This window comes from Geotrypetes seraphini, chromosome 12, assembly GCF_902459505.1.
Source record: "Geotrypetes seraphini chromosome 12, aGeoSer1.1, whole genome shotgun sequence".
Classification (NCBI taxonomy): Eukaryota; Metazoa; Chordata; class Amphibia; order Gymnophiona; family Dermophiidae; genus Geotrypetes; species Geotrypetes seraphini.
The window spans coordinates 67357129-67380352 of NC_047095.1; the positions used below are offsets into that span (position 1 = coordinate 67357129).

The 23224-nt window shown below is 43.6% G+C and overlaps 1 protein-coding gene across 2 annotated transcripts in view; it reads right to left on the reverse strand.

The window, feature by feature from the left end:
- RAD54L (RAD54 like) overlaps positions 1 to 23224 on the reverse strand; it is a 90255-nt gene that overhangs the window by 64788 nt on the left and 2243 nt on the right. Inside the window, exons 2-7 of one of the 2 annotated variants that reach the window (XM_033915455.1) lie at positions 18544 to 18624; positions 15900 to 16019; positions 15389 to 15449; positions 8016 to 8151; positions 7041 to 7110; positions 2520 to 2808 (exon numbers count right to left, since the gene is read on the reverse strand). In XM_033915455.1, coding sequence (XP_033771346.1) covers positions 2520 to 2808; positions 7041 to 7110; positions 8016 to 8151; positions 15389 to 15449; positions 15900 to 16019; positions 18544 to 18624 — 757 coding nt within the window. Of the gene's footprint in view, positions 1 to 2519; positions 2809 to 7040; positions 7111 to 8015; positions 8152 to 15388; positions 15450 to 15899; positions 16020 to 18543; positions 18625 to 23224 lie in introns of those variants that run through there. The other variant, XM_033915456.1, reaches the window with a different exon arrangement.

A 23224-nucleotide genomic window follows, 5' to 3' on the forward strand; every position in this document is an offset into this window, starting at 1 on the left:
TATCCCCATCAGAAATGGGGTAGAGCCTGGTCATATACCGCGCCAAGTGAAAAGGTGCGTCCAGAATCTTCCACTGAGTGTACACCACATCCCGATGAATAGTGAAAGAGTGGGATGTTGACTGGATCCCTCGCAGCAGAGGGTCCACAACTTGAGGGGGGTCCTTAGCTTCCTCCTCGAAGCTTACAACTGATGGCACCTAAAGAATAAGCTCTTGTAGCTTTTCCCAGTAAGAAATGCACACAATCGATGCATCCTTACCAACCGGCGCCTCCAAAATCCTCCATCCTAGAGGATCCTGGAGGTCTCCCCAAGGATCCCTCATCTGGTGAAAACGGATCAGCCATAAAAATATCCTCATCCCAAGTCATCCATGGCTGCTTGGACGATGGCTGATGGGGATGGACAGAGGCAGCCAGAGCAGGAGACTGAACGGGGGCCATCTGTAAATAAGTCTTGTACATGGCTAACAAAAAATCAGGGCAATAACCCCTGGCGGCAATACAGAATTCAGAGCAGAAGAAAAAGACACATGAAATACCTGTTCCTGTCGTTCTAAGACAGGAGGAAGGTCAACTGAGGCTGCGGGCAAAATGGCTGTGCTTCCCATGAAAACTGAAGAAAGGCCTGCCGACAAACTGTCTCCTGAAAAGAAGATGCAGAAACGAGGCCTGACTAGACCCGCCGCTAAGACAGGACTGCCTGCAGCGGCAAGGGAATCCTCAGCACCCCTGGAGGTCAGCAACGCCAAATCTCTCTGACCGCCAGCAGGTGAGAAAACCCCAGCATAGGTGGCAGGAGAAGCCCGGGCGTCAACTGTCCCCCACCGCCGAGCAGTGCACATGTGAAGAGGAGCCCTGCGTGTCGACGCCCGAAGCCAACGACAGTTCCCCTTTGAAGCAGCCAGAACAATTTGTGCACATGCCGGCCGCATCTACCATTTAGCGCCCACCAAAAATGCACTTTTTTCTGATTTTTAGAAGTGCTCATAATGAACGTGCCGAAGACCCACGCAAACAACACCATATAAGAACGGCAGCCTCAGACCCTTTTTATGCTTATTTTATTTCTTGTTCTTTCTTTCTTCTCACAGCTCAACCAGCTGTATCAAGAGCAGACCCACTGGCACTCTAAACTGCAGTCTGTGCTTAACAGGTGGCCAGGCGTACAGTTGAGGCTTGTCTAAAGCAAAGATATAAGGGGAGGTGGAGGAAATGGGGGGGAAGGACTCGACCCTTCCGAGTGTGGCACACCCGAGGTCGGTAGGATCTCCGAGAGGGTCCCCCAAACTCTGTCTAGACAGCAAAAGGGACAAGAAAGATTCAGTAATCAGATCCAACAGGCCCTAACAAACCTCAGCAGACTGCACAAGCTTACCACCCCACCTGCTGGAGACTGAGCAGATTGATTGTAGATGGGACTGCACAGCCCACTTGTACTGTAACCAAGTCAGTCTCAGTCTCCATCCGCTAGCAAAGGAATGGAAACCATTCGTTCTGTGCTGGTCTGGAGGGACAATAAAGAAACTCTGTTGTTGTTTTTTTAAATGCAAGACCACATGGGTAAAGGGGGGAACCCCAACCTCGATGGGGTAAGAGCCCCACAGGGACTGTGCCAGGCCAAGCCTATACCACTTCAACACTTCCCACCAATTCGGTCCCACTGTGAATTTCCTGTCCATTACCCTGCTGTTCTCCCCACTTCCCCTTTTATCATAATGATCCTTCCAAGGACAAATCTGGGTCAGCAGGCAGATAGGAAAAGCATACTGTTAGCAATGCATCAGACTGCATCCTCGCTACGAACACCAAATGGTACCAAATAGCTGGGACCTCACTGAGGAATGATGCAGCCCAAAGCACCACTGCCCTTCTCCTCTTCTGCTGATGGGGAAGAAGATATGTATATTCTGGTTACCCAGCTCAATGCCATCCTCCTCCGCCCTCCTCTAAAACCCCCCACTTAAGTCATGGCTGCCAACAATTCTCTGAATTCTTTGAACGGGATAGAATTCAAAGCCTTTCCAACAGCATCATGGATATCCAGGGATCAGTGATATACCAATAAAATACAGGTATTCGCAAATAAGTTACATGCTTTTTCTTAAATTTAGCATATGTTTAGCACAGTGATTGGTGTCATGGTGATCTTCATTGGCGTAATTCCTGGTCCTGCTTCTTTGGTGGCGGCCGGTTGACCTGGTTCTGCAGACTGAACTTACTATCAAGCCGCCTCAGAGACTTTTCTCTCTCTTAAATATGTTTTATTTTATTTTAAATTTTTTATCTTCTTTCATTATTTCTATTTCTTTGATTTTTGATCTTAGAAATGTATTATATATTTTTATTTTAATCAGGTATTTTATCTAGATTGTGAGCCTTCGGGACAGATAGGGTTGTTTTTCTCAAGTACCTAATTTCATTTTAGTTTGATACATTGTAAACTGCTTAGGTCAGTAAAATGCAGGAGCGGTAGAACAAATCTTAAATAAACATTATTGCTCTAAAAAGTGCTTATACCTAACTGACGGTCAATCTGCTCTTTAGATCCTCCGTCAATAGCAAGTGGCTGAATTCTTCCTCCCAGCCATTTACAGACTTCATTATACCAGTTTTTCACCAGGCTGGACGGCGCAACCACCATGGCTTTATTGATTTCTGGCTTGCTGTCTGGACTCTGGCGGAATAAGGTCCACAGGAGGGTGATGCACTGCAGTGTCTTCCCCAGACCCATCTCATCAGCCATAATGCATCCATAACTCTCAGAAATGCGGCGGCCTGTCACGCATTCCCAAAGGAACTTTACCCCCTGTAGGAGAAGGAACAGCATACTCAGTACTAATATGTTTGCAGTAGTAAGCGATCATTGCAAAATACCCTACTTTGGGCTTTTTTCCTCTTTTTTATCCCATTCCTTTGTCCCTAATATATTTTGGCCCCGATTCTATAAATGGCATTTGGCCAATTACTGCATGGAATTCAACATTTTTTTATTGGCTTAAATGGCATGATACTCGCAATTGTAGCACAAAAAAGTGTAACCCTACGGACACTGCAGTTGCCAATAAGTCCAATGTATAATACAGTCTATAGATGGCGAACTGTTTCAGTCCTCGGGGAGAGTGTTTGTCCTTGAGGGAATAAGAACCTATTCCAGATACTGTAAATAAATGGACATCAGTATGAGCTCTCGAAATGTAAACGAGGGATTTTGAGCTCAGGCAGCAGCTCATAGGTGACCAGCACCAGACAGAAGTCTAACTGAGCCCTGCCTCATGCATCATTTAGTCCTGAATGTGCAAACCAAGTGCTAAATAAATCAAGGTCAAACAGTCACAGGGCACTTCGAGGGGTTTCTTTATATTAGTGTGTAATCTTGATCAATTTTATTAGTTTGAAATACTTGGAGCACCTTATATTGTAATTGTTATTGAGAATAGATAGGGCAGATTCTTGGGATTCTATATAGTTTAGTTTATAATTTTTCTCCCCGGTGTGACTGCTTGACCTTGATTTATTTAGCACTTGATTTGCACGGTTTGCACATTCAGGACTAAATGAGGTATGAGATAGGGCTCAGTTAGACTTCTGTCTGGTGCTGGTCACCTATGAGCTGCTGCCTGAGCTCAAAATCCCTCGTTTACATTTCGAGAGCTCATACTGATGTCCATTTATTTACAGTATCTGGAATAGGTTCTTATTCCCTCAAGGCCAAACACTCTCCCCGAGGATGAAACAGTTTGCCAACTATAGACTGTATTACTCCCCTTCTGATCAAATCCCATTGGCTACCAGTTAATCACCGCATTACTTTGAAAATCTTACTTTTAGTATTTAAAACTCTGTCTACTAACGAACCTAAATTTATTAACAAATTACTTATTCCTCATAATACGTCGTGTTTCCTTAGATCCTCAAATCAAAAACTTTTAGCAATTCCCTCATTGAAAGCTATAGGAACACGACGACAGGATATGTACTCAGTAATGGCTCCGCAACTATGGAATACCTTACCTCAATATGTAAGAGAAGAAAATGATCTGAGTCACTTTAAAAGTAACTTAAAGAGTTTTCTTTTTAAAGATGCCTTTAATCTTTAAATATGCTCAAAGTTTTATTTTAGCTTTTTCTCACTTTTCACGTTCCCCTCCCTAATGTTTTTTTCCATTTATGTTCTCTTCTATATTCTAAAAAATTGAATTGTAGTTCTACCCTTCTTTCCTTAAGTATCTATTAGTCTGTAAGTCTGTCAGTTTAACCTATTACATTTAATAATTAATTAGTATATGCTTATACTTTTTAAAATTTGTAATTCGCTTAGTAAATTAAATAAGCGATTCATCAAACCAAAATAAAAACTTGAAACTTGAAAACTTATACTCCCAATTGAAACCACCATTAGAAGCCAATTAAAAAAATCATCGTGTGGAAATCAGCATGAAACTTATACACACCTAAACAAAAAGTGAGTGTGGTCATGGGTAGAGTTTGTACATGGAATGACTTAGGCATCTGCATTAAGCACTGGCAAATTAGCACAAGAAAACCCTAATATACTGGCACCTACCATTACGACGTCTACTAATGCCTAAGCTGAGCTAAGTGCGATTCAATAAAAACGGGACCTTAACTTGATTAATGTGCCATTTATAGAATCAGGCCCTTTATGTCCTTGTCTTTTAATATTTCTTGGGAAAACAAATGCAGGCATCTCCCTATTTTCACATGCACTCTTCTCAGGCTATAGACAAGCTTTGCATTTGGCTTGGGATTCTGATAAGGGTTAAATCCGCTTAGCGTTATAATGGTAGAAACTTCTGAAATTCTAGAAAACTTATTCCCTTTCAGAAATGAACAAACCCCCAAAAAAAGGAGAATCAAAATTGTTTTGTTCGCTTCAACTGACAGCTGAATCTCCAGAAATTAATTTGGTTTGTGTGGACTTTGTGTTCATAAAGTGCTTGTTTCACTATTCTCAAGAGATGCCAGGAGTACACGCAGCAGACTAAGAAACAATTTCTCACTGTCTTATTAGTTCTATTTTTAATGCCTTCTGCAAAACCGTTTTTCCTTTCTTCTTATTGTCTCTCAAGAGAGAGATGTTATATTCTCACTCATGGAGAATATGGTCTGCTTTTGACTGAGATGGGGGGAAGAGCTATTGGCCGGCCAGTGCCATAGTGTGAAAAATGTCACATCACACAACCTGATGCTAGTTAATTGTGTCACTGGACAAGTGATTCTTCTCCCCAGGGGCAATTTTGAGCTTTTATTTTCTCCTTTCTATCAAAGAAATGACACATAGACCTCATAGGCCTCATGTGAAGTCAGTTTTAAGGACAGACATCATTGTTAAGATTGAAAGGAAAGAAAAACAAATGAAGGCCCCTAAAGATCTAATGACCCAAACTCTTGCATCGCTTCCAAAAAAAAACATGTGCCAGAAGATGAATCTGTTGTAAGAGGATGTTATCTCCTTGCCTGTTTGATATAAATTTGTGCAATTATTGCTATAATAATATAGACCAGTATTCTTCAACCACCGGTCCATGGACCAGTGCCGGTCCACAGAAATTTCCTGCCGGTCCACAGGGCCAGCACGTGCATCAGGCCCAAAACAGTGTTCTTCATCCGCCGGACCACTGTGCGATCGATGCGGCGTTATCTTCGAGCCAGCTCCCTCTTCCTAACTGATTCAGTGCATAAAGCCACGGGAAGTGGCTCCTACGGGCATCCTGCGCTTGAACCGGAAGCCTTCTCTCTGACGTTGCAATGTCAGAGGGAAGGCTTCCAGATGAGGCACGGGACGTGCAAGGTGCAATTAGTACTATTTTGGGGCGGGGTCTAAGGTGGAGATTGGGTAGAGATGGGTGGGGTCTTGCCCATGACTTAGCCCAGTGTTCTTCAACTGCCTGTCCACGGACTGATGCCGGTCCACAGAATAATTATTTTATTTTTGCCGGTCCATAGGTGTAAAAAGGTTGAAAAACACTGATATAGACTACAGATAGCCACAACACACTGTACCACTGAAAACAGACCATTTCCAGAAGGATATCACTTCAGTAATTATTTTTGTTGCTGACATACTTGGTTTATGAAGAAAGTTTTCACTAGAAGCCATATGAACTAAGAATTAAAATGACCTACATGTGTATATACAGTACTAGAAAGGGGGTGAGGATAGGACAGAAACATTTAGAATGTCTCTTTATAAAACTTTGAAGGAAAGAAGTTCTATAGCGAAGGGTCAAACGAGAGTAAAATAGAAATACTTTTTCATGGAAAGAGTGAAGAAAACATTGGTAGTCTCCCAAGAGAAGTGGTGGAAACAAATTCTGAAAGCTTGTGACAAGCCCAGAGGACATTTAGAAAAAAAGAAGTAAAGGTGAACAGTGAACTCAAGGTGTGCAGTACTGGTGTGAGCAGATTGTAAGGGGCCTTGTGGAGATTGTGTGTCACCTTTTGATATAGCCTTCAATCCTTAACCCTACTCCTCTGCCCTCCAACCCAGCCCGCTGATTAACTGTATCCATGACATCCTGTTTGTCTGTCTAGATTGTAAGCTCTTTGGAGCAGGGACTGTCTTCTTTGTGACTCTGTACAGCACTGCGTATGTCTGGTAGTGCTACAGAAATAATTCATAGTAGTGTGAAGGGTTTCAGTCTTTGGGAAGCAGAGCTGAGCTTGTGATGTCATAATGCCTCATTCCACCAATAAGAGACAACCTCATCAGTAATGTCACAATGGCTTGCTTGTCCTGTATTCCCCTCTGTCCTCCAACCCAGCCAGCTGATTATCCTTCCCCTTAACTGTATCCATGACATCCTGCTTGTCATCTGTTTAGATTGTAAGCTCTTTCGAGCAGGGACTGTTTTCTTTCTCTTTGTGACTCTGTACAGCGCTGCATACGTCTGGTAGCGCTATAGAAATAATTAAGAGTAGTAGTAGTAGTAGTAGTAAGTGGATTTCAATGAAAGGCATCTTCTCTAGTCAGATTCAATGCAAAGCAAGACTTGGTTTGGCTTAGTCAAAACTTACTTCCCGCTGATGAGGCCGCAAGATTTTGCAGAGGACGGGATCTACCACAACGTGGACAGGGAGCTTCTCTCTGGAAAACCAGCAAGCAAACCAGTATTCAGCAACATTACAAAGAGCAAACACAAATATGCAACCCTTTCATATATTTAGCAATACCTCAAAAACACGCACAAGACTAACATGGTGAAAAGATTTAGCCCAGTGCTCACCTAATCTGTACTGGGGTCTCCACAGCCAGTCAGGTTTTTAGGCTATCCAGAACAACTCTACAGGAGATTAATGCACACGCTGGAGACTCGTTTGCAAATTTAGCTCATGCATTGTCTCTGTGGATATTCTAGAAACCGGACTAACTGTAGAATCCCCAAAATAGGTTTGAGAAACCCAACTTATCCTCAATGAAGTATGAATTCTCTGCTAATGGTCAGACGCCCCACAATCTGCATCTTATTGCACCTTTAGAAAATTGGTTAAGACCTATTTGTTCAAAAGATTCGTTATTTGATTGATGACTGTCATAGTTTCTTATTGTATTTTTCTCTATTGAAATATTGTACAATACTCTCCTGATATTCGCGGGGGTTCCATTCCAGGAACCCCCATGAATGCTGAAAAACCGCAAATAAGGTTTTACCACTATCAAACTATCAAACTTCAAGGGAGGATAGTGGTAAAATCTTGATGCCCTTACACTTTTACTCAACGCAGAAAGAAGGATTTTCATAGGTGCTTTGGAGAGTTACTTCGAAATCAGAAGAAGATTTTTTTTTACAAAGCAGCTAGTTACAAGATGATTCAACAAATCTTTAAAACCCAGATCCAGAAAAAACGTTTCTCAATGTTTGCCTACTGGTTGATGTGAAATGACTAACTCAAAATCAGTATGAGCAGAGCAGAGTATCCCAGTACTGGCTGACTGCTGTCTGGACTGGGCTACAGGTTTGGGAGAGGGGGGGGGAAGAAGAGGAGACTCACTTGTCTATTTTGAGCTCATCATGTGCACTGAGTTTTGGAGGCTCGTACAGAACTAGGGCGCCTTCCTCAAAAGGGTCATGGAGTGCACGCCTTACACCTGCTTTTTTAATACCCAATGCACGGAAACCCAAGGAACCTAAAATATTGAGATAAGGGGGTACAAAAGTCAGCACTTCTAGAGAGTAGAACAGGGAAAACATACATGAAAACTGAAGATAAGCAACACAGTTATAGAACAAGTTCAATTAAGCCACTGCCCCAATTTCAGTAGGATGAAGGGATGAAGAGGAAGTGATTATAAACATTCCTTCTACAAAGGGCTTACAATGAAGAAAGTGAAATACAACAAGGACATTACAGTCAGATGAGGGCTTTAGGAACTGGAGCCAGGCAGGGAACATGGGGGCAGACCTGGCAAAGTTTTTACTGTTAACCACTTAGGAATAGGCGGTCTATAAATGTTATAAATAAATAAACATGTGAGAGGGGTTGGGGAAAGATGGACTGGGGGATGGGAAGGAGGGATGACACACTTAAGAAAAGGGGCAAGGAGAAAGAGAGAAAGCATGCAGGAAGCAGAAAGTGTTGGACTCATGGAGAGAGAAGGAAAGATAGATGGGGAGGGCAGAAAGGAGGGAAGGAGAAATGTCACACTCAGGGGAAAGGGGAGAGGGCAGAGTGTAAAAAGATGGAGGGAGAGAGACATGTTGGTTGGGGCAGAGAATGAGGTCCAGAGGAGAGGAAGCATGCAGGAGGCAGAAAGAAAGAAATATTGGATGCACAGTCAGAAGGAAGTGCAACCAGAGACTCATGAAATCAACAGACAACAAAGGGAGGGAAGATGATTTTATTTGCAATTTAGTGATCGAAATGTTTCAGTTTTGAGAATTTATATCTGCTATCTATATTTTGTTCTATATTTGTCTATTTGGTGGAAGAGTCCTGAGCACATGGCAGAACAGTGAGCGGAGAGTGTGCTAGCAGGAAGAAGCAGAGAGAGGAGCAGAGAAGGCGGTGCTAGCAGGGGAAGAGGCGAGAGCTAACTCCGCCCACCCCTGACGTCACCAGCCAAAATCCCCCCATAAAAGGGGACGAGCCAACAGCAGAGAGTCTACAGTGCAAGGCCAGCCGAAGGGAGACTGTAGGAGCTGTGCCTAGTCCTGAGCACATGGTGGAAGAGTCCTGAGCACATGGCAGAACAGTGAGCGGAGAGTGTGCTAGCAGGAAGAAGCAGAGAGAGGAGCAGAGAAGGCGGTGCTAGCAGGGGAAGAGGCGAGAGCTAACTCCGCCCACCCCTGACGTCACCAGCCAAACCCCCCCCATAAAAGGGGACGAGCCAACAGCAGAGAGTCCACAGTGCAAGGCCAGCTGAAGGGAGACTGTAGGAGCTGTGCCTAGTCCTGAGCACATGGTGGAAGAGTCCTGAGCACATGGCAGAACAGTGAGCGGAGAGTGTGCTAGCAGGAAGAAGCAGAGAGAGGAGCAGAGAAGGCGGTGCTAGCAGGGGAAGAGGCGAGAGCTAACTCCGCCCACCCCTGACGTCACCAGCCAAACTCCCCCCATAAAAGGGGACGAGCCAACGGCGCGCGGCGAAGAGCCTTGAGAAGGGCCTTGTACAAGGCCTAATCTAAACTTTTCATTCTCATATACAACAAACACACTCACAAACTCTCTAGTATCTCTATCTTCCTCTTTCTCCTTGCATACTCTCTGACATCTAAACCTTTCTCTTTACAGAAATAAATCCCTCTAACTTGGAAAGGGCAAGGAGTACCAAAGCTACTATCAAGATCGACACTCCAGCATCCGGAGGGACCCAGGGGATGGTCAAGGTCTGTACACAAAAGGCAGAGGGCGACATGGATCAGAGGGCAGAGGTCTCAGTGCAGACCGAGACCTTCCCCCCCCTCCCAAAGTGCACTACAGTCTCTACGCAGACAGAGGAGCTAGGAAACTTAGGCGAGGATATCTTGCAGGAACTACTGAGCCTCAGGGAGGAGGTAAAGCACCTGAGGAGCATCAGGGATGACGAGGCCTTTATCGACGACGCCATCCTGGAACTGTCACACATCACAGAGAGAACCCACGACAGGTCCACCCTCGACACGCCCAAACCTACAGCACTAAACACAACGATTGGAGTAAAGGAGATGATTGGAAATGCTGGCCCCTGGCAACTAGTAACATCCTCTACGGGCAAGCGAAGTAAACCCACCTCATTCTCACTCTCTTCTTCTTCTTCTTTTTCTCTTCAACAGGATAGCTGTTCATCAATACCACAGCTAACTCTCAGAAATAGATTTCAGATCTTACAGGATGGAACCACCGAGGAAATAGCAGAAGGGACTCATGAGGATACCCAGCTCACAACGTCAAATCCAGAGCACGCAGACCGGCCCCCTCAGAAGGAACGAAGAGTGGTAGTCATTGGTGACTCCATGCTAAGGGGCACCGAGGGACCAATTTGCAGGCCTAATTTGCAGTCAAGAGAGGTCTGCTGTCTCCCTGGAGCCAGGATCCAGGATATTACCACTAGCCTAGACAAAATTCTAAAACCTAATGATCATTTTCCCATGTTTCTCATCCATGTAGGCACAAACGACACTGCTAGGAATGCCACAGAGAACATCCCCAGAGATTTTGGAGCGCTGGGAAAGAAGTTGAAGCAGATAGGAGCACAGGTGGTCTTTTCATCAATTCTTCCAGTAAGAAACAAAGGCAGAGCTAGAGAAGAGCGTATTCAACGGACTAACAAATGGCTCCGAGAATGGTGCATAGAAATGAACTTTGGATTCCTAAACCACGGCGAGACGCTACAGGGACTACAAGGACCAGACGGACTCCACCTAACCAGAAGAGGTAGAAACGTATTTGGACATCGATTGGCCCTCCTACTCCATAGGGCTTTAAACTAGGTAAGTTGGGGGAGGGTACATACTTATATACTTAGAGCAGTAAGAAACCACCCTGAGGAGGTAAGTCGCACTCACACTACCAAGTCTAAGGTAAGTACCAATGATATCCACAATAATTCAGGGAGAAATATCACTGATAATTTAGGAGCCACACTAGCTCGTAAAGGAATCTCTTCACAGATATGGAGGGCTATGTATGTTAATGCACACAGCTTGGGCAATAAAATTCTAGCATTAGAGACTGAGATAACAAACGCCGATCTTGACGTGATAGCGATATCCGAAACCTGGTTCACGGAATCGCATGGGTGGGATATGGTTATACCAGGGTACAACCTACTTCGTTGCGACCGAGAGGGTAAATTGGGAGGAGGAGTAGCGCTATACACTAAGGAAAGCATCAAAACCACCAGAATCACAGATGTTAGATACACCGGGGAATCCCTCTGGGTGAACCTGGCCAGAGGGAATGAAAAATGCCTATACCTTGGGGTGATATATAGACCTCCCAGGCAACAGGAGGACAAAGACATGGAATTAATCGAGGACATAGAGAACATCACACTGCGCGGGGACACAGTAATGCTAGGAGACTTCAACATGCCAGATGCAGATTGGAACACACTCTCCGCGACTACGGGTAGCAGCAAAAGAATATTAACCTCCATAAAGGGTGCACGTCTCAAGCAATTGGTATTGGAGCCCACCAGTGACCAAGCGTTACTAGACCTAGTTCTCACCAACGGAGATAGCGTCACGAAAGTCTCAGTAGGAGACACACTGGCCTCCAGCGACCATAATATGGTATGGCTCAACCTCAAGAAAGGTTTCCCTAAGACAAACACAGCAACAAGGGTTCTCAACTTTAGAGGCACAGACTTCAACCGCATGGGAGATTTTGTCCATCAGGAGCTACATAAACAAGCAATATCTGACAATGTGGAGGATATGTGGTCGTCTCTGAAGTCCATCCTACACGAAGCAACAGACCGATACATAAAGACAGTAAGCAAACGCAGGAGAAACAAAAGACCCCAATGGTTCAGTAAAGAAATTTCAGACCTAGTTAAACAGAAAAAAGACGCATTTATCACCTACAAACATTTAGGCAGAGATGGGGCGAAAGAGGACTATCTAGACAGATCTAAAGCTGTCAAAACAGCAGTCAGAGAAGCCAAACTCCAAATGGAGGAAGAGCTAGCACGGAAAATTAAGAAAGGAGATAAATCTTTCTTCAGCTATATTAGTGACAGGAAAAGAAACAAAGATGGGATAGTACGCCTGAAGCAATCGGACGGTAACTTTGCGGAATCAGATTCTGAGAAGGCAGAACTACTAAACAAATACTTCTGTTCAGTGTTCACCCGCGAAGCGCCGGGAGCTGGTCCACAGCTGCAGACGGGAGATAACCAGAAAGACCCGTTTCAAGATTTCGAATTTACGCCCAGTAGCGTCTATGACGAACTATCAAGACTCAAGGTAAACAAAGCCATGGGACCGGATAACCTACACCCCAGAATGCTCAGGGAGTTAAGGGAAGTCCTGGCAGAACCATTATCTGTTCTTTTCAATCTTTCCCTAAGCACAGGAAGGGTCCCCTTGGACTGGAAAACCGCCAACGTAATCCCACTCCACAAAAAGGGCTGCAGGACAGAGACAGCAAACTACAGACCAGTGAGTCTCACGTCTATAGTGTGTAAACTCATGGAAACACTGATCAAACAGAATCTTGACACAATCCTAGACGAAGAAAAACTGCATGATCCACACCAACACGGGTTCACCCAGGGCAGATCCTGCCAATCTAATCTGATTAGCTTTTTTAACTGGGTTACTAGACAACTGGACGCCGGAGAGTCACTGGACGTGGTATATTTGGACTTCAGTAAAGCATTTGATAGTGTCCCTCATCGAAGATTACTGAACAAGCTGAAATCGATAGGATTAGGAGACACTAACTACATGGGTTGGGGATTGGCTGAGCGGTAGACTTCAGAAGGTGGTGATGAACGGTACCCCATCCGAAGCATCGGACGTGATCAGTGGAGTGCCGCAGGGCTCAGTCCTGGGCCCGATTCTATTTAACTTATTCATAAGAGATATGACGCAAGGACTTAGAGGAAGGGTATCACTGTTCACTGACGACGCCAAACTTTGCAACATAGTAGGCAAAAGCTTATTACCTGATAATATGACACACGACCTACTGTTGCTGGAACAATGGTCAACTACTTGGCAGCTAGGCTTCAATGCTAAAAAATGCAAGATAATGCACCTGGGTAAGAGAAACCCGCTAGAACTTATGTACTAAATGGTGAGACCTTGGTTAGGACCACGGCGGAACGCGACCTAGGGGTGATCATTAGTGAGGACATGAAGGTTGCCAATCAAGTGGAGAAGGCTTCCTCCAGGGCAAGACAAATGATGGGGTGTATCCGCAGAGGTTTCGTCAGCAGGAGACCTGAAGTTATGATGCCGTTGTACAGAGCCATGGTGAGGCCTCACTTGGAGTACTGTGTTCAGTTTTAGAGACCACACTACCAAAAGGACGTGCTGAGGATCGAGTCGGTTCAGCGAACGGCCACCAGGATGGTCTTGGGGCTCAAGGATCTCACGTATGAAGAAAGATTAAAAAAATTGCGGCTGTACTCACTTGAGGAAAGAAGAGAACGGGGAGATATGATTGAAACATATAAGTACATCACGGGACACATCGAGTCAGAAGATGATATCTTCTGGCTCATGGGACCCTCGACCACCAGAGGGCATCTGCTGAAAATCAGGGGAGGGAAGTTTCATGGCGACTCCAGGAAGTACTTCTTAACCGAAAGAGTAGTGGATCATTGGAACAGACTCCCACTCCAGGTGATAAAGGCCAGCAGCGTGACGGATTTTAAGAGAAAATGGGATACTCACGTGGGATCTTTAAGGGAGTAAATTCAGGGGAGGGGATACTTGGAATGGGCAGACTTGGTGGGCTATAGCCCTTTTCTGCTGCTTTTTTCTATGTTTCTATTTTTCTATAGTTGTTACTGAGGTGACATTGTCATTTCCCTTGACCTCTTTGAAAACCCTCCCCAATATAAATGATAATTAATTTTCTCTGTGTGTGCTGCTTTTTCCTTCTTCTATTTCCATGGTTCCAGTGCAGTCTCTCTTTGATTCTGATTTTTCCAAATTTCTTTCTCCATCTCAAACCATTCTTCAAGACCACATTGCTCACTTTTGAATCCTTCACCTCACCTTCCCTTTTGTCTTCTATCTTCTTCTCAGCTCTAAAGCTTCAACATTTTCTTCCTCTCATCCCCATTTTGTCCAAGTGCACCTCATCTGCGGCGTTGTCATCATGTCTCTCCTACTTTTCTCCATACTCTCTTGCTCCTTCTTTTGCTCTCTGCTGGGGATATCAATGCCAATGCTAATCCTGGTCCTCCTAATCAATTCTCACTCTACTCATGTAGTCCACTTGGGTGTGACAGTATGTGATGAACAGGTTGAAAATGCGGCTGCAAAAGCTAGAAGGATGCAAGGGTGCAGAGGGAGAGGTATGGCTAGTAGGAAAAAGGAGGTATTGATGCCTACGTATAAGACTCTGGTGAGACCTCATTTAGAATATTGTGTATAATTCTTACCTCCCCCCTCCGGATCCTGAGCTCTCTCCAACTCTTCCGCAAACATCTGAAAACCTGGCTTTTTAAAAAAATGTAATACCTACCCCATCTTTGGCATCCTAAGCCCCCCATACCCTTTAACCTCATTGGAGTTCCTTTCTCTCTCAACTCTTGTAAACCGTGCCGAGCTCTACGATTGTGGAGATGATGCGGTATATAAACCTAAGGTTTAGTTTAGTTTAGGATGGAGTCGGTCCAGAGGAAGGCTACTAAAATGGTCTGTGGTCTTCGTCATAAGGCGTATGGGGACACACTTAAAGATCTCAAAATGTATACTGCAGGAGGTGTGGATACTGAGCACTTTTACACATACTTATAAGTTTACATAGTTTTAAGTTAAGAGTAGTGAATTGCAAACTATGTGCCACAGCGAGATTCCGGGTGTCACTGCCATTGCCTCTCCTCCTCTCTGCCCCTTCCGGCGATAGAAGGATTTCCAAAACCCAGCATTTGTCTGGTATTTTGAAGGTCCCCCAGCTCAGGGCTGCATTTACAGGGACTCTGACCATGTGCAGACATCAACATGATGACATCACACACATGCGTGTGATGTCACTGGTCGACATCTGTGCATGCTTTTAGGCCCTGTAGATAAGGTCCTGAGTTTAGTGTGCTGCGGCGGAAAAAGTTTGCAACACACTTAAGTTAGAGTGAGATGAGTTATGTAATGGCTTATCCTGTAAGTTTATATTGATTTGTTATATTTTATTTATTTAAAATACCATAACATTGTGACATGATAGATGCAATAAAAAAAATAATATCATCAACAGCCTTGGCAGCTTACCTGTATAATTTGGAATAGGAACTTTGAAGGGTTTAGACAAAATACTTCGGATAAATGCCTCCTAAAGACAGAAAGAGTAAGCATATATTATTGTCATTTGTTCTGAGAATACAAGAGCACCACTGGCAGAGCTGATACTGGGAGGACTGGTGTAATGAAATGCTACAAATAAACCTGATGATTTTTCAAGAGCATTCAGAGATCTGCTTTACATTTTTATGTCACTAGATTTCTAAATGAATGACAGGGTCACACTGGGACAGCACAGACTTGGTGCAAGCTCTCTGGCTCTCAGAATGCTTCATGGTACAGCAATTGCAACAAATTCAATAAAACGCCCAATTCTCTCTTCTCCTTTTCCTCTTGATTTTCCCTACTCTTTTTGCTCCATAGTGAAATGTGCCGAGGCATAATCATTGCTTTAATTCCACTAAGAAGCGCTTTGACCTTTTCCACCAGGTTTTTCCCCACCTAGCTCACTATGCCCACACGCATACATGCAAATACTTACGTGTTTGCTGACGTTCAGATAGACTGGATGATTTGTCAATTGTGTCAAAGGTTTACGGAAAGGGGACATGAAATTTTCCCAAGTGTCATTTTCAGAGCTCGGTTTCCGCCTCTTAGGAGTCTGAAACATAGTATAAAAATACAATCTTATGTTGAGCGCTGAATGTCAGGTGTACTAGAAGGAAGTGTGGGAAATATGAACGCAAAGACTGAGTCATTAATGGAATTTGAGATAAAAAAAGAAGTAGGACAGTTGCCTTTAGGTTTGAAATTCAGAAAGACACAGTCTTTGCCTCTACCACATACTGGGAGACTATTCCGTGTCATCTACCACGCTTTCTGTAAAGTATTTTCTCCTGAGTCTATAACCCAGTGTCTCTCAAACTTTCTCGAGCCGGGGCATACTAAAGGTAGAGGCTACAGCTTGAGGCAACCAGAAGTGCGTGGACGTCGCCGTGATGACATCACGTATATGCTCTGAGACGGCAGTAGGAGGTGCCAACAGGGAAGAGGGCCGGAGAGAAGGAGAGGCACTGGCGCCCAACTGATTGCCTACAGCAGTGTTTCTCAACTAAGTCTAACAAATATCAACCGAATACCCCAACCACAGACCTCCCTAGGCCCACCCAGATCCCATCCCCTTTACTAATTGTAATGCAATTTTTTCCATTCATTTTTCATAGTCACACAATATACACAAAACTGACCCATTTCAATCACTATATTGAAAATAAAATCATTTTACCTACTGTCGATTCTCTGCAGGCTGCTGTAATTAGCTTTAAAGGTGAGACGGGGAGGCCAGGGGGGAAGCCAGAGGACACTAGAGAGAAGGGGGAAACATGCAGGCCTTCGGCAAATCGGGCAGCACTGTACCGCGTAGAGAAGATAGCTGGCAGGCGCCTCTCTTCCTCCTCAGTGTGCCGCGGCATACTTGCAATCTCAGGAAGCACACGAGTGCGCCTCGGCACAGTTTGAGATACTCTGGTCTAACCCCTTAACTTTATACTTTATCACTCAACAAATAAGCTTGGGAACTCATCAATAGAAGATGTGGTAGTGTTATCTGGGTTTAAAAAAAAAAGTTCATAATCTGGTATTAAGACAGAAAACCACGACTTATCCCTGGGGTCGGTCTTTGTGGACTTGAACCTGATCATCCTTATTTGGTATACAAAGAAACCAAGACGGTACTATTTCCACTACTCCTTTTCAGTCTTTCATTTTAAAAATTTTAATCACCTGGGTAGGAAAAGCCTCAGAATCAACCTTCTTTGTTGGCATAACACATTGCTACTCGATTGTCAGTTTTGATCAATCTGACTTGGGTTCTGAGCCCAGGTGTAGCAGGGATGGGCAACGAGGGCCACAATCCAAGCGGGGTTTCAGGATTTCTCCAATGAATATGCATGAGATCTATTTGCGTACAATGGCGGCAGGGCATGCAAACAGATCTCTTGCGTAATAGTTGGGGAAATCCTGAAAACCCCGACTGGATTGTGGCCCTTGAGGACTGAGATTGTCCACCCCTGGGGTAAAGGGTTTCAGGACATTAAAAATGCAATGAAAAAAATAGTGTACTATTATGAGGGTGGGGTCTGGGATGGAGATTGGGCAGGGTCTGGCCCACAACTTTGCCCAGTGTTCTTCAACCACCGGTCCACAAAATAATTATTTTATTTCCGCCGGTCCATAGGTATAAAAAGGTTGAAGAACATTGCACTAGACCAGGGTTAGGCAATTCTGGTCCTCGAGAGCCGTAGCCAGGTCAGGTTTTCAGGATATCCACAATAAATATGCATGAGATAGATTTCGATCTCAAGGAGGCAGTGCATGCAAATCCATCTCATTCATATTCATTGTGGAGATCTTGAAAACCTGACCTGGCTACGGCTCTCGAGGACCGAAATTGCCTACCCCTGACCTAGACTACTCTTCCACTTAGGTGCTCAGTTTCCAAATAAGAATGTTCACAGACCTTTCACATTCAGGATGTACTGTAGCTATAACATTAATAATTTTGTGTTCTCTTGGCTAGGAAACAAAGAAACGGATAAGAGTAAAGGGTTGTGAATTTGATATACATTGCTCCCCCGATATTTGCAGGGGGTTCCGTTCCAGGAACCCCTGCGAATGTCAAAAATCCCGCAAAAACAGTTTTTAGGCAGGGGAGACAGGAGAGGGCAGCCAGAGCGCCGGCGAGTGAAGGAAATCACTTGTGGTATGCTCCGACCGCCTCTTCCTGTACTAAAGTCGGGTCTCACCAATCAGAAGCTGCTTTGACACGCATTTCCTGATTGCCTTCACTCGTCGGCGCTCCGGCTGCCCTCTCCTGCCTCCCCTTCGCGATCAGAAAATACCGTGAATGACTGGGACCGCGAATTCGCGGAGGAGCACTGTACCACCTCTCTGTAGTACAACCAACACGGTTTGCATTTATTACGTGCAAATATTTTTCTAAGTCTCTAGTGGTCTCACAATCTAATTTTTGCACTTGGGGCAAGGAAAGGGTTAAGTGACTAGCCCAGGGTCGCGAGGAGATGCAATGGAAAGCGAGTCCAGTTCCCCAGGTTCTCAGTCCACTGCGCTAACCCGTTCGCTACTCCTCCAACAGAACACCCCGACTATCTGCCAAGAACACTCACAGTATCTGGCTGCCAGTCTTCATCATCTGATAAGCTGCCCTGCTTTCTCTTTGCAAGCTGAGAGGGAGCCAGGCTTCTTCTCTGAAATTAAGCACAGAAATCAGCCCTCTTTAGCAGCGGAAATATTTGATACTATTCATTTTCAAAAGCTTCCAAAATGAGTCATTATCAGGCTACTGGATTTGCAGCCCCTAAAAAAGTAGACACATGTTCTTGAACACATAACAAACCCAAGAACACTGGGTACGGGGTCATGTCAGTCTTTGGGTAGAAACCATATGCATATGTTCCAATTTAAAAAATGGAGGCATGTCCTAGGCAGGCTAATGCACAGTTTTAAACATTGATGTGATATATTTTCAACATTTAGGGCTCCTTTTACAAAGTCACGTTAGCGGCTTCAGTGCGCGTGACTTTTAATCATGCGCTAGCCAAAAAACTACCGTGCCTTTGTAAAAGGAGCCCTTAATTTAAATGGCTTCCAATATGAATGCTTGAAGTAAAGAAAGCTCTAAGTTTTAGGAAATAGAAAACCAGAATTGTTTGTGCGATACTTTTCAGATTAATCTTCATTTGTACAATAAGCTGTATTATAGTAGTAGATTTTGTAATTATGAATGTAAATCTGTAACGCGCACAGAACTACAGTATGTAGTGAGTAAGAAATATTTTAAATAAAATAAATGCAGGGAAAATTCACAGAACCCCACTACTATCCCAGCGATACCCTTCATAGCATGAGAATAAATACATAGGCCTGTCAAATATTCAGAGGTATTCTTCAAAGGACCATCAGAGGTGATATATTTCAAGTATGCAGTATTTAGATATGTTAGATGTCAATACTGCACCTTAAAATAGAGGGACCTGGCTGGATACATCTGAAGACCCAGCAATATGCATGTCATGCACATTGAGAAATACTGGGGATGGCATCATTTGACAATGACTTCTAATATATGTGAGGCCTGTTCATCTCACAGAACACAAATCTCAAATTATCCCTGGCGGTAATCGTTGTCAGCCATCATTCTGGTCTTTTTCAGTGTCTTTATTGCAACATTTGGATTGGCACGTCATTGGTTTAATTACTCAGTATCAAGACTCCTGAGGCAGGTCCTCTTGGTCCGAAACACGATCGTGTCGAGTCTGTTTAAATAAATAGGATTCAGCACAATCTGCTCTCCTTCCTTGCTTCTGTGCCTCACATGTTAGACCTGTTTCTGGATATATTTGACCTGTTGATTCCAAAAATGGCACCAGTTTTCTTCTATCAGCTCTGGTTTTTGAGATACAGAACATGCCCAATATACCACTCTTCATGCCCATAAAAAAATCAGGATATTTTAATGTAGTGCTTAAATTAATATCTTTTAAGCATAAAGAAAACATATTAAAAATTAAAAGGGTACAACATGAAAATCTACTTATTTCATACCAAAAGCACAAGTTTACGATACAAACTTTCCAGCCATTCGACACACAAGAAGCTCCTTTTGTAAGACTTCTAAGAGTGGGATCTGCCAGGATAATCCCGTATAAGATTCCAACAATAGTCTGCCATCATATGTGCATCCCATCTTCCTTGGTATCTGGCTTCCACTGTTTTTATGTCTTGGTGAAATCTTTCACCTTGCTCTTCGTTAAGTCACCAAGGTTCTCATGTTACAGCCAAGCCTGTTGAAATCAAATCTACTAATTGTGTGTAGTTGTCTGCCTTCTTGTTGCCAAGAAAGTTTTTCACAACAAGAACAAATGAAGACCAGGCACATGGTTCGATTTCATTCACTGATGCTATGAAATGTGGGTCATTTATATTTGTCTGAACTGTGGACCATTGAAAATTCCTGCCTTCAGTTTTTCCATAGTATGGCCAAGTAACATATGTGTTATGTATTCAATGCACGAACTATCATTATTCAAAGCCTTTACAAATTGTTTCATCAGGCCTAGCTTTATATGTAGCGGTGGCAGTAGGATTCTCTCTCGTGCTACCAAAGGTTCATTGATTACATTTTGCCCTCCAACCATCATATAAATCCCTCGGAGGTCAATCTTTTATTGCCCAATGTTCATGTTTGGCTCTACCATCCCAAAGGCATATCTACTATCCCATAACCATCTAAGAACTAGAGCTGATTTGGTCTATCCAATGTAATTTTCTGAATCAATGCCCCAAATAACCCCAGAACAGGTTAAAAAAAACAAACCCAAGGCATCAAGAAAAAAAAAATTTTTGTGGGCTTGTATTATTAGTAAAGTTGATTAAGTTTTTTTAGTGCATCATTGGCTTGAGCTTCAACATTCATGGAAAGATCTGCAATGGTGAGCAATCGAGAGCATTCAGTTAGGGTGGGAATTCTGAATATTTGTGGATATTTTAATTGTTGTTTTGTTATGTGCAATCTTATATCCCGCCAAATCCTCAGAGTTCTAGGTGGGTTACAAACAGCATATTGCTACATAGAATTCTATATAGAGTTAAACATGTTTGTTAGAAAGAATTAGACATGCTATACAAAATTATATATGCTACATTTCAAAGCTGGCCCCTCCTATGGAACGCAACATGTTGATTAATTTTAATGACGGTATGACAAGAAGGTTTTGTGACATCGAACGAAGTGATTTTGAAGGATTATAAGGAATTAAAAGTCTGTCAATAAACTCCGGTTGATTATTTAAATGTATTGTAAAAGTTAAAAGTAAGATTTTATAACTAATTCTATGTTCAACAGGCAACCAATATGCGCTGAACAAGAGAGGTGAAACGTGATCATATTTCTTAGCGCCACAAATAATCTTGATAGCTGTGTTCTGCTTAATCTGAAGCCGGTTAATTTCCTTTTTTTGTAATGCCTTTATGCAGAGCATTGCAGTAATCTATGCAAGAAATTACTAGAGAGTGGATGGATCAATGTATTCAAGGAAGCTGGTTCTAGTAACTTCGCAAGAGAACGTATCATTCTAAGAAGATGGAAACATTTCTGGACAACTGTACCAATCTGATTGTGATAAGAGAATTTATTTTCATAAGTGACTCCTAACAGTTTTAAATTAGGGACAACTTTGATAGGGAGTGATTCAAATTTCAGGGGAGCCTGAATAGTTTTGATTTATTTATTTATTGATATTAAAAGACAATTTGGGATTCTGATTAGAATCTTGATACCCTTTGGGGTTCTGGAATGTTGCTACTCTGAGATTCTGCATGGACAATGCTCGGACAGGAAGAGCATCGCCAGTGGGGTGCCACAGGACTCAGTGCTTGGACCCGTGCTCTTCAACATCTTTATAAATGATCTAGACATTGGTACGACAAGTGAGGTGATTAAATTTGCGGACGATACAAAGTTATTCAGAGTAGTGAAGACACAGGGGGATTGCGAAGATCTGCAACGTAACATAATCAGGCTTGAGGAATGGGCATCAACATGGCAGATGAGGTTCAATGTAGATAAGTGTAAAATGATGAATGTAAGTAAAAATCTCATGCACGAATACAGGATGTCCGGGGCGGTACTTGGAGAGACCTCCTAGGAAAGAGACTTGGGAGTTATGATCGATAAGTCGATGAAGCCGTCCACGCAATGTGCGGTGTTGGCAAAAAGGGCGAACAGAATGCTAGGAATGATAAAGAAGGGGATCACAAACAGATCGGAGAAGGTTATCATGCCGCTGTACCGGGCCATGGTGCATCCTCACCTGGAGTACTGCGTCCAGCACTGGTCACCGTACATGAAGAAGGACACTGTACTACTCGAAAAGGTAAAGAGAAGAGCGACTAAAATGGTTAAAGGGCTGGAGGAGTTGCCATACAGTGAGAAACTGGGTCTCTTCTCCCTTGAGCAGAGGAGATTGAGAGGGGACATGATCGAAACATTCAAGGTACTGAAGGGAATAGACTTAGTAGATAAAGACAGGTTGTTCATCCTCTCCAAGGTAGGGAGAACGAGAGGGCACTCTCTAAAATTGAAAGGGAGTTCTTCTTCACCCAGAGAGTGGTGGAAAACTGGAATGCTCTTCCGAAGTGTGTCGTAGGGGAAAACACCCTCCAGGGATTCAAGACAAAGTTAGACAAGTTCCTGCTGAACCATAACGTACGCAAGTAGGGCTAGTCTCAGTTAGGGCGCTGGTCTTTGACCAAGAGCTGCCGCGTGAGCAGACTGCTGGGCACGATGGACCACTGATCTGACCCAACAGCGGCAATTCTTATAGTCTTATGTTAAATCTTGATACTCTTTGGGGTTCTGCATGGAATCTTGATGTTCTTTGAGGTTCTGGAATGTTGCTACTTTTTGGGGTACTGCACGGAATCTTGATGTTCTTTGAGGTTCTGGAATATTGCTACTCTTTGGGGTTCTGCACGGAATCTTGATGTTCTTTGGGGTTCTGAAATGTTGCTATTCTTTGGGGTTCTGCATGGAATCTTGATACTCTTTGGGGTTCTGCATGGAATCTTGATACTCTTTGGGGTTCTGGAATGTTGCTACTCTTTGGGGTTCTGCATGGAATCTTGATGTTCTTTGGGGTTCTGGAATATTGCTACTCTTTGAGGTTCTGCATGGAATCTTGATGTTCTTTGGGGTTCTGGAATGTTGCTTCTCTTTGGGGTTCTGCACGGAATCTTGATGTTCTTTGGGGTTCTGGAATGTTGCTACTCTTTGGGGTTCTGCACGGA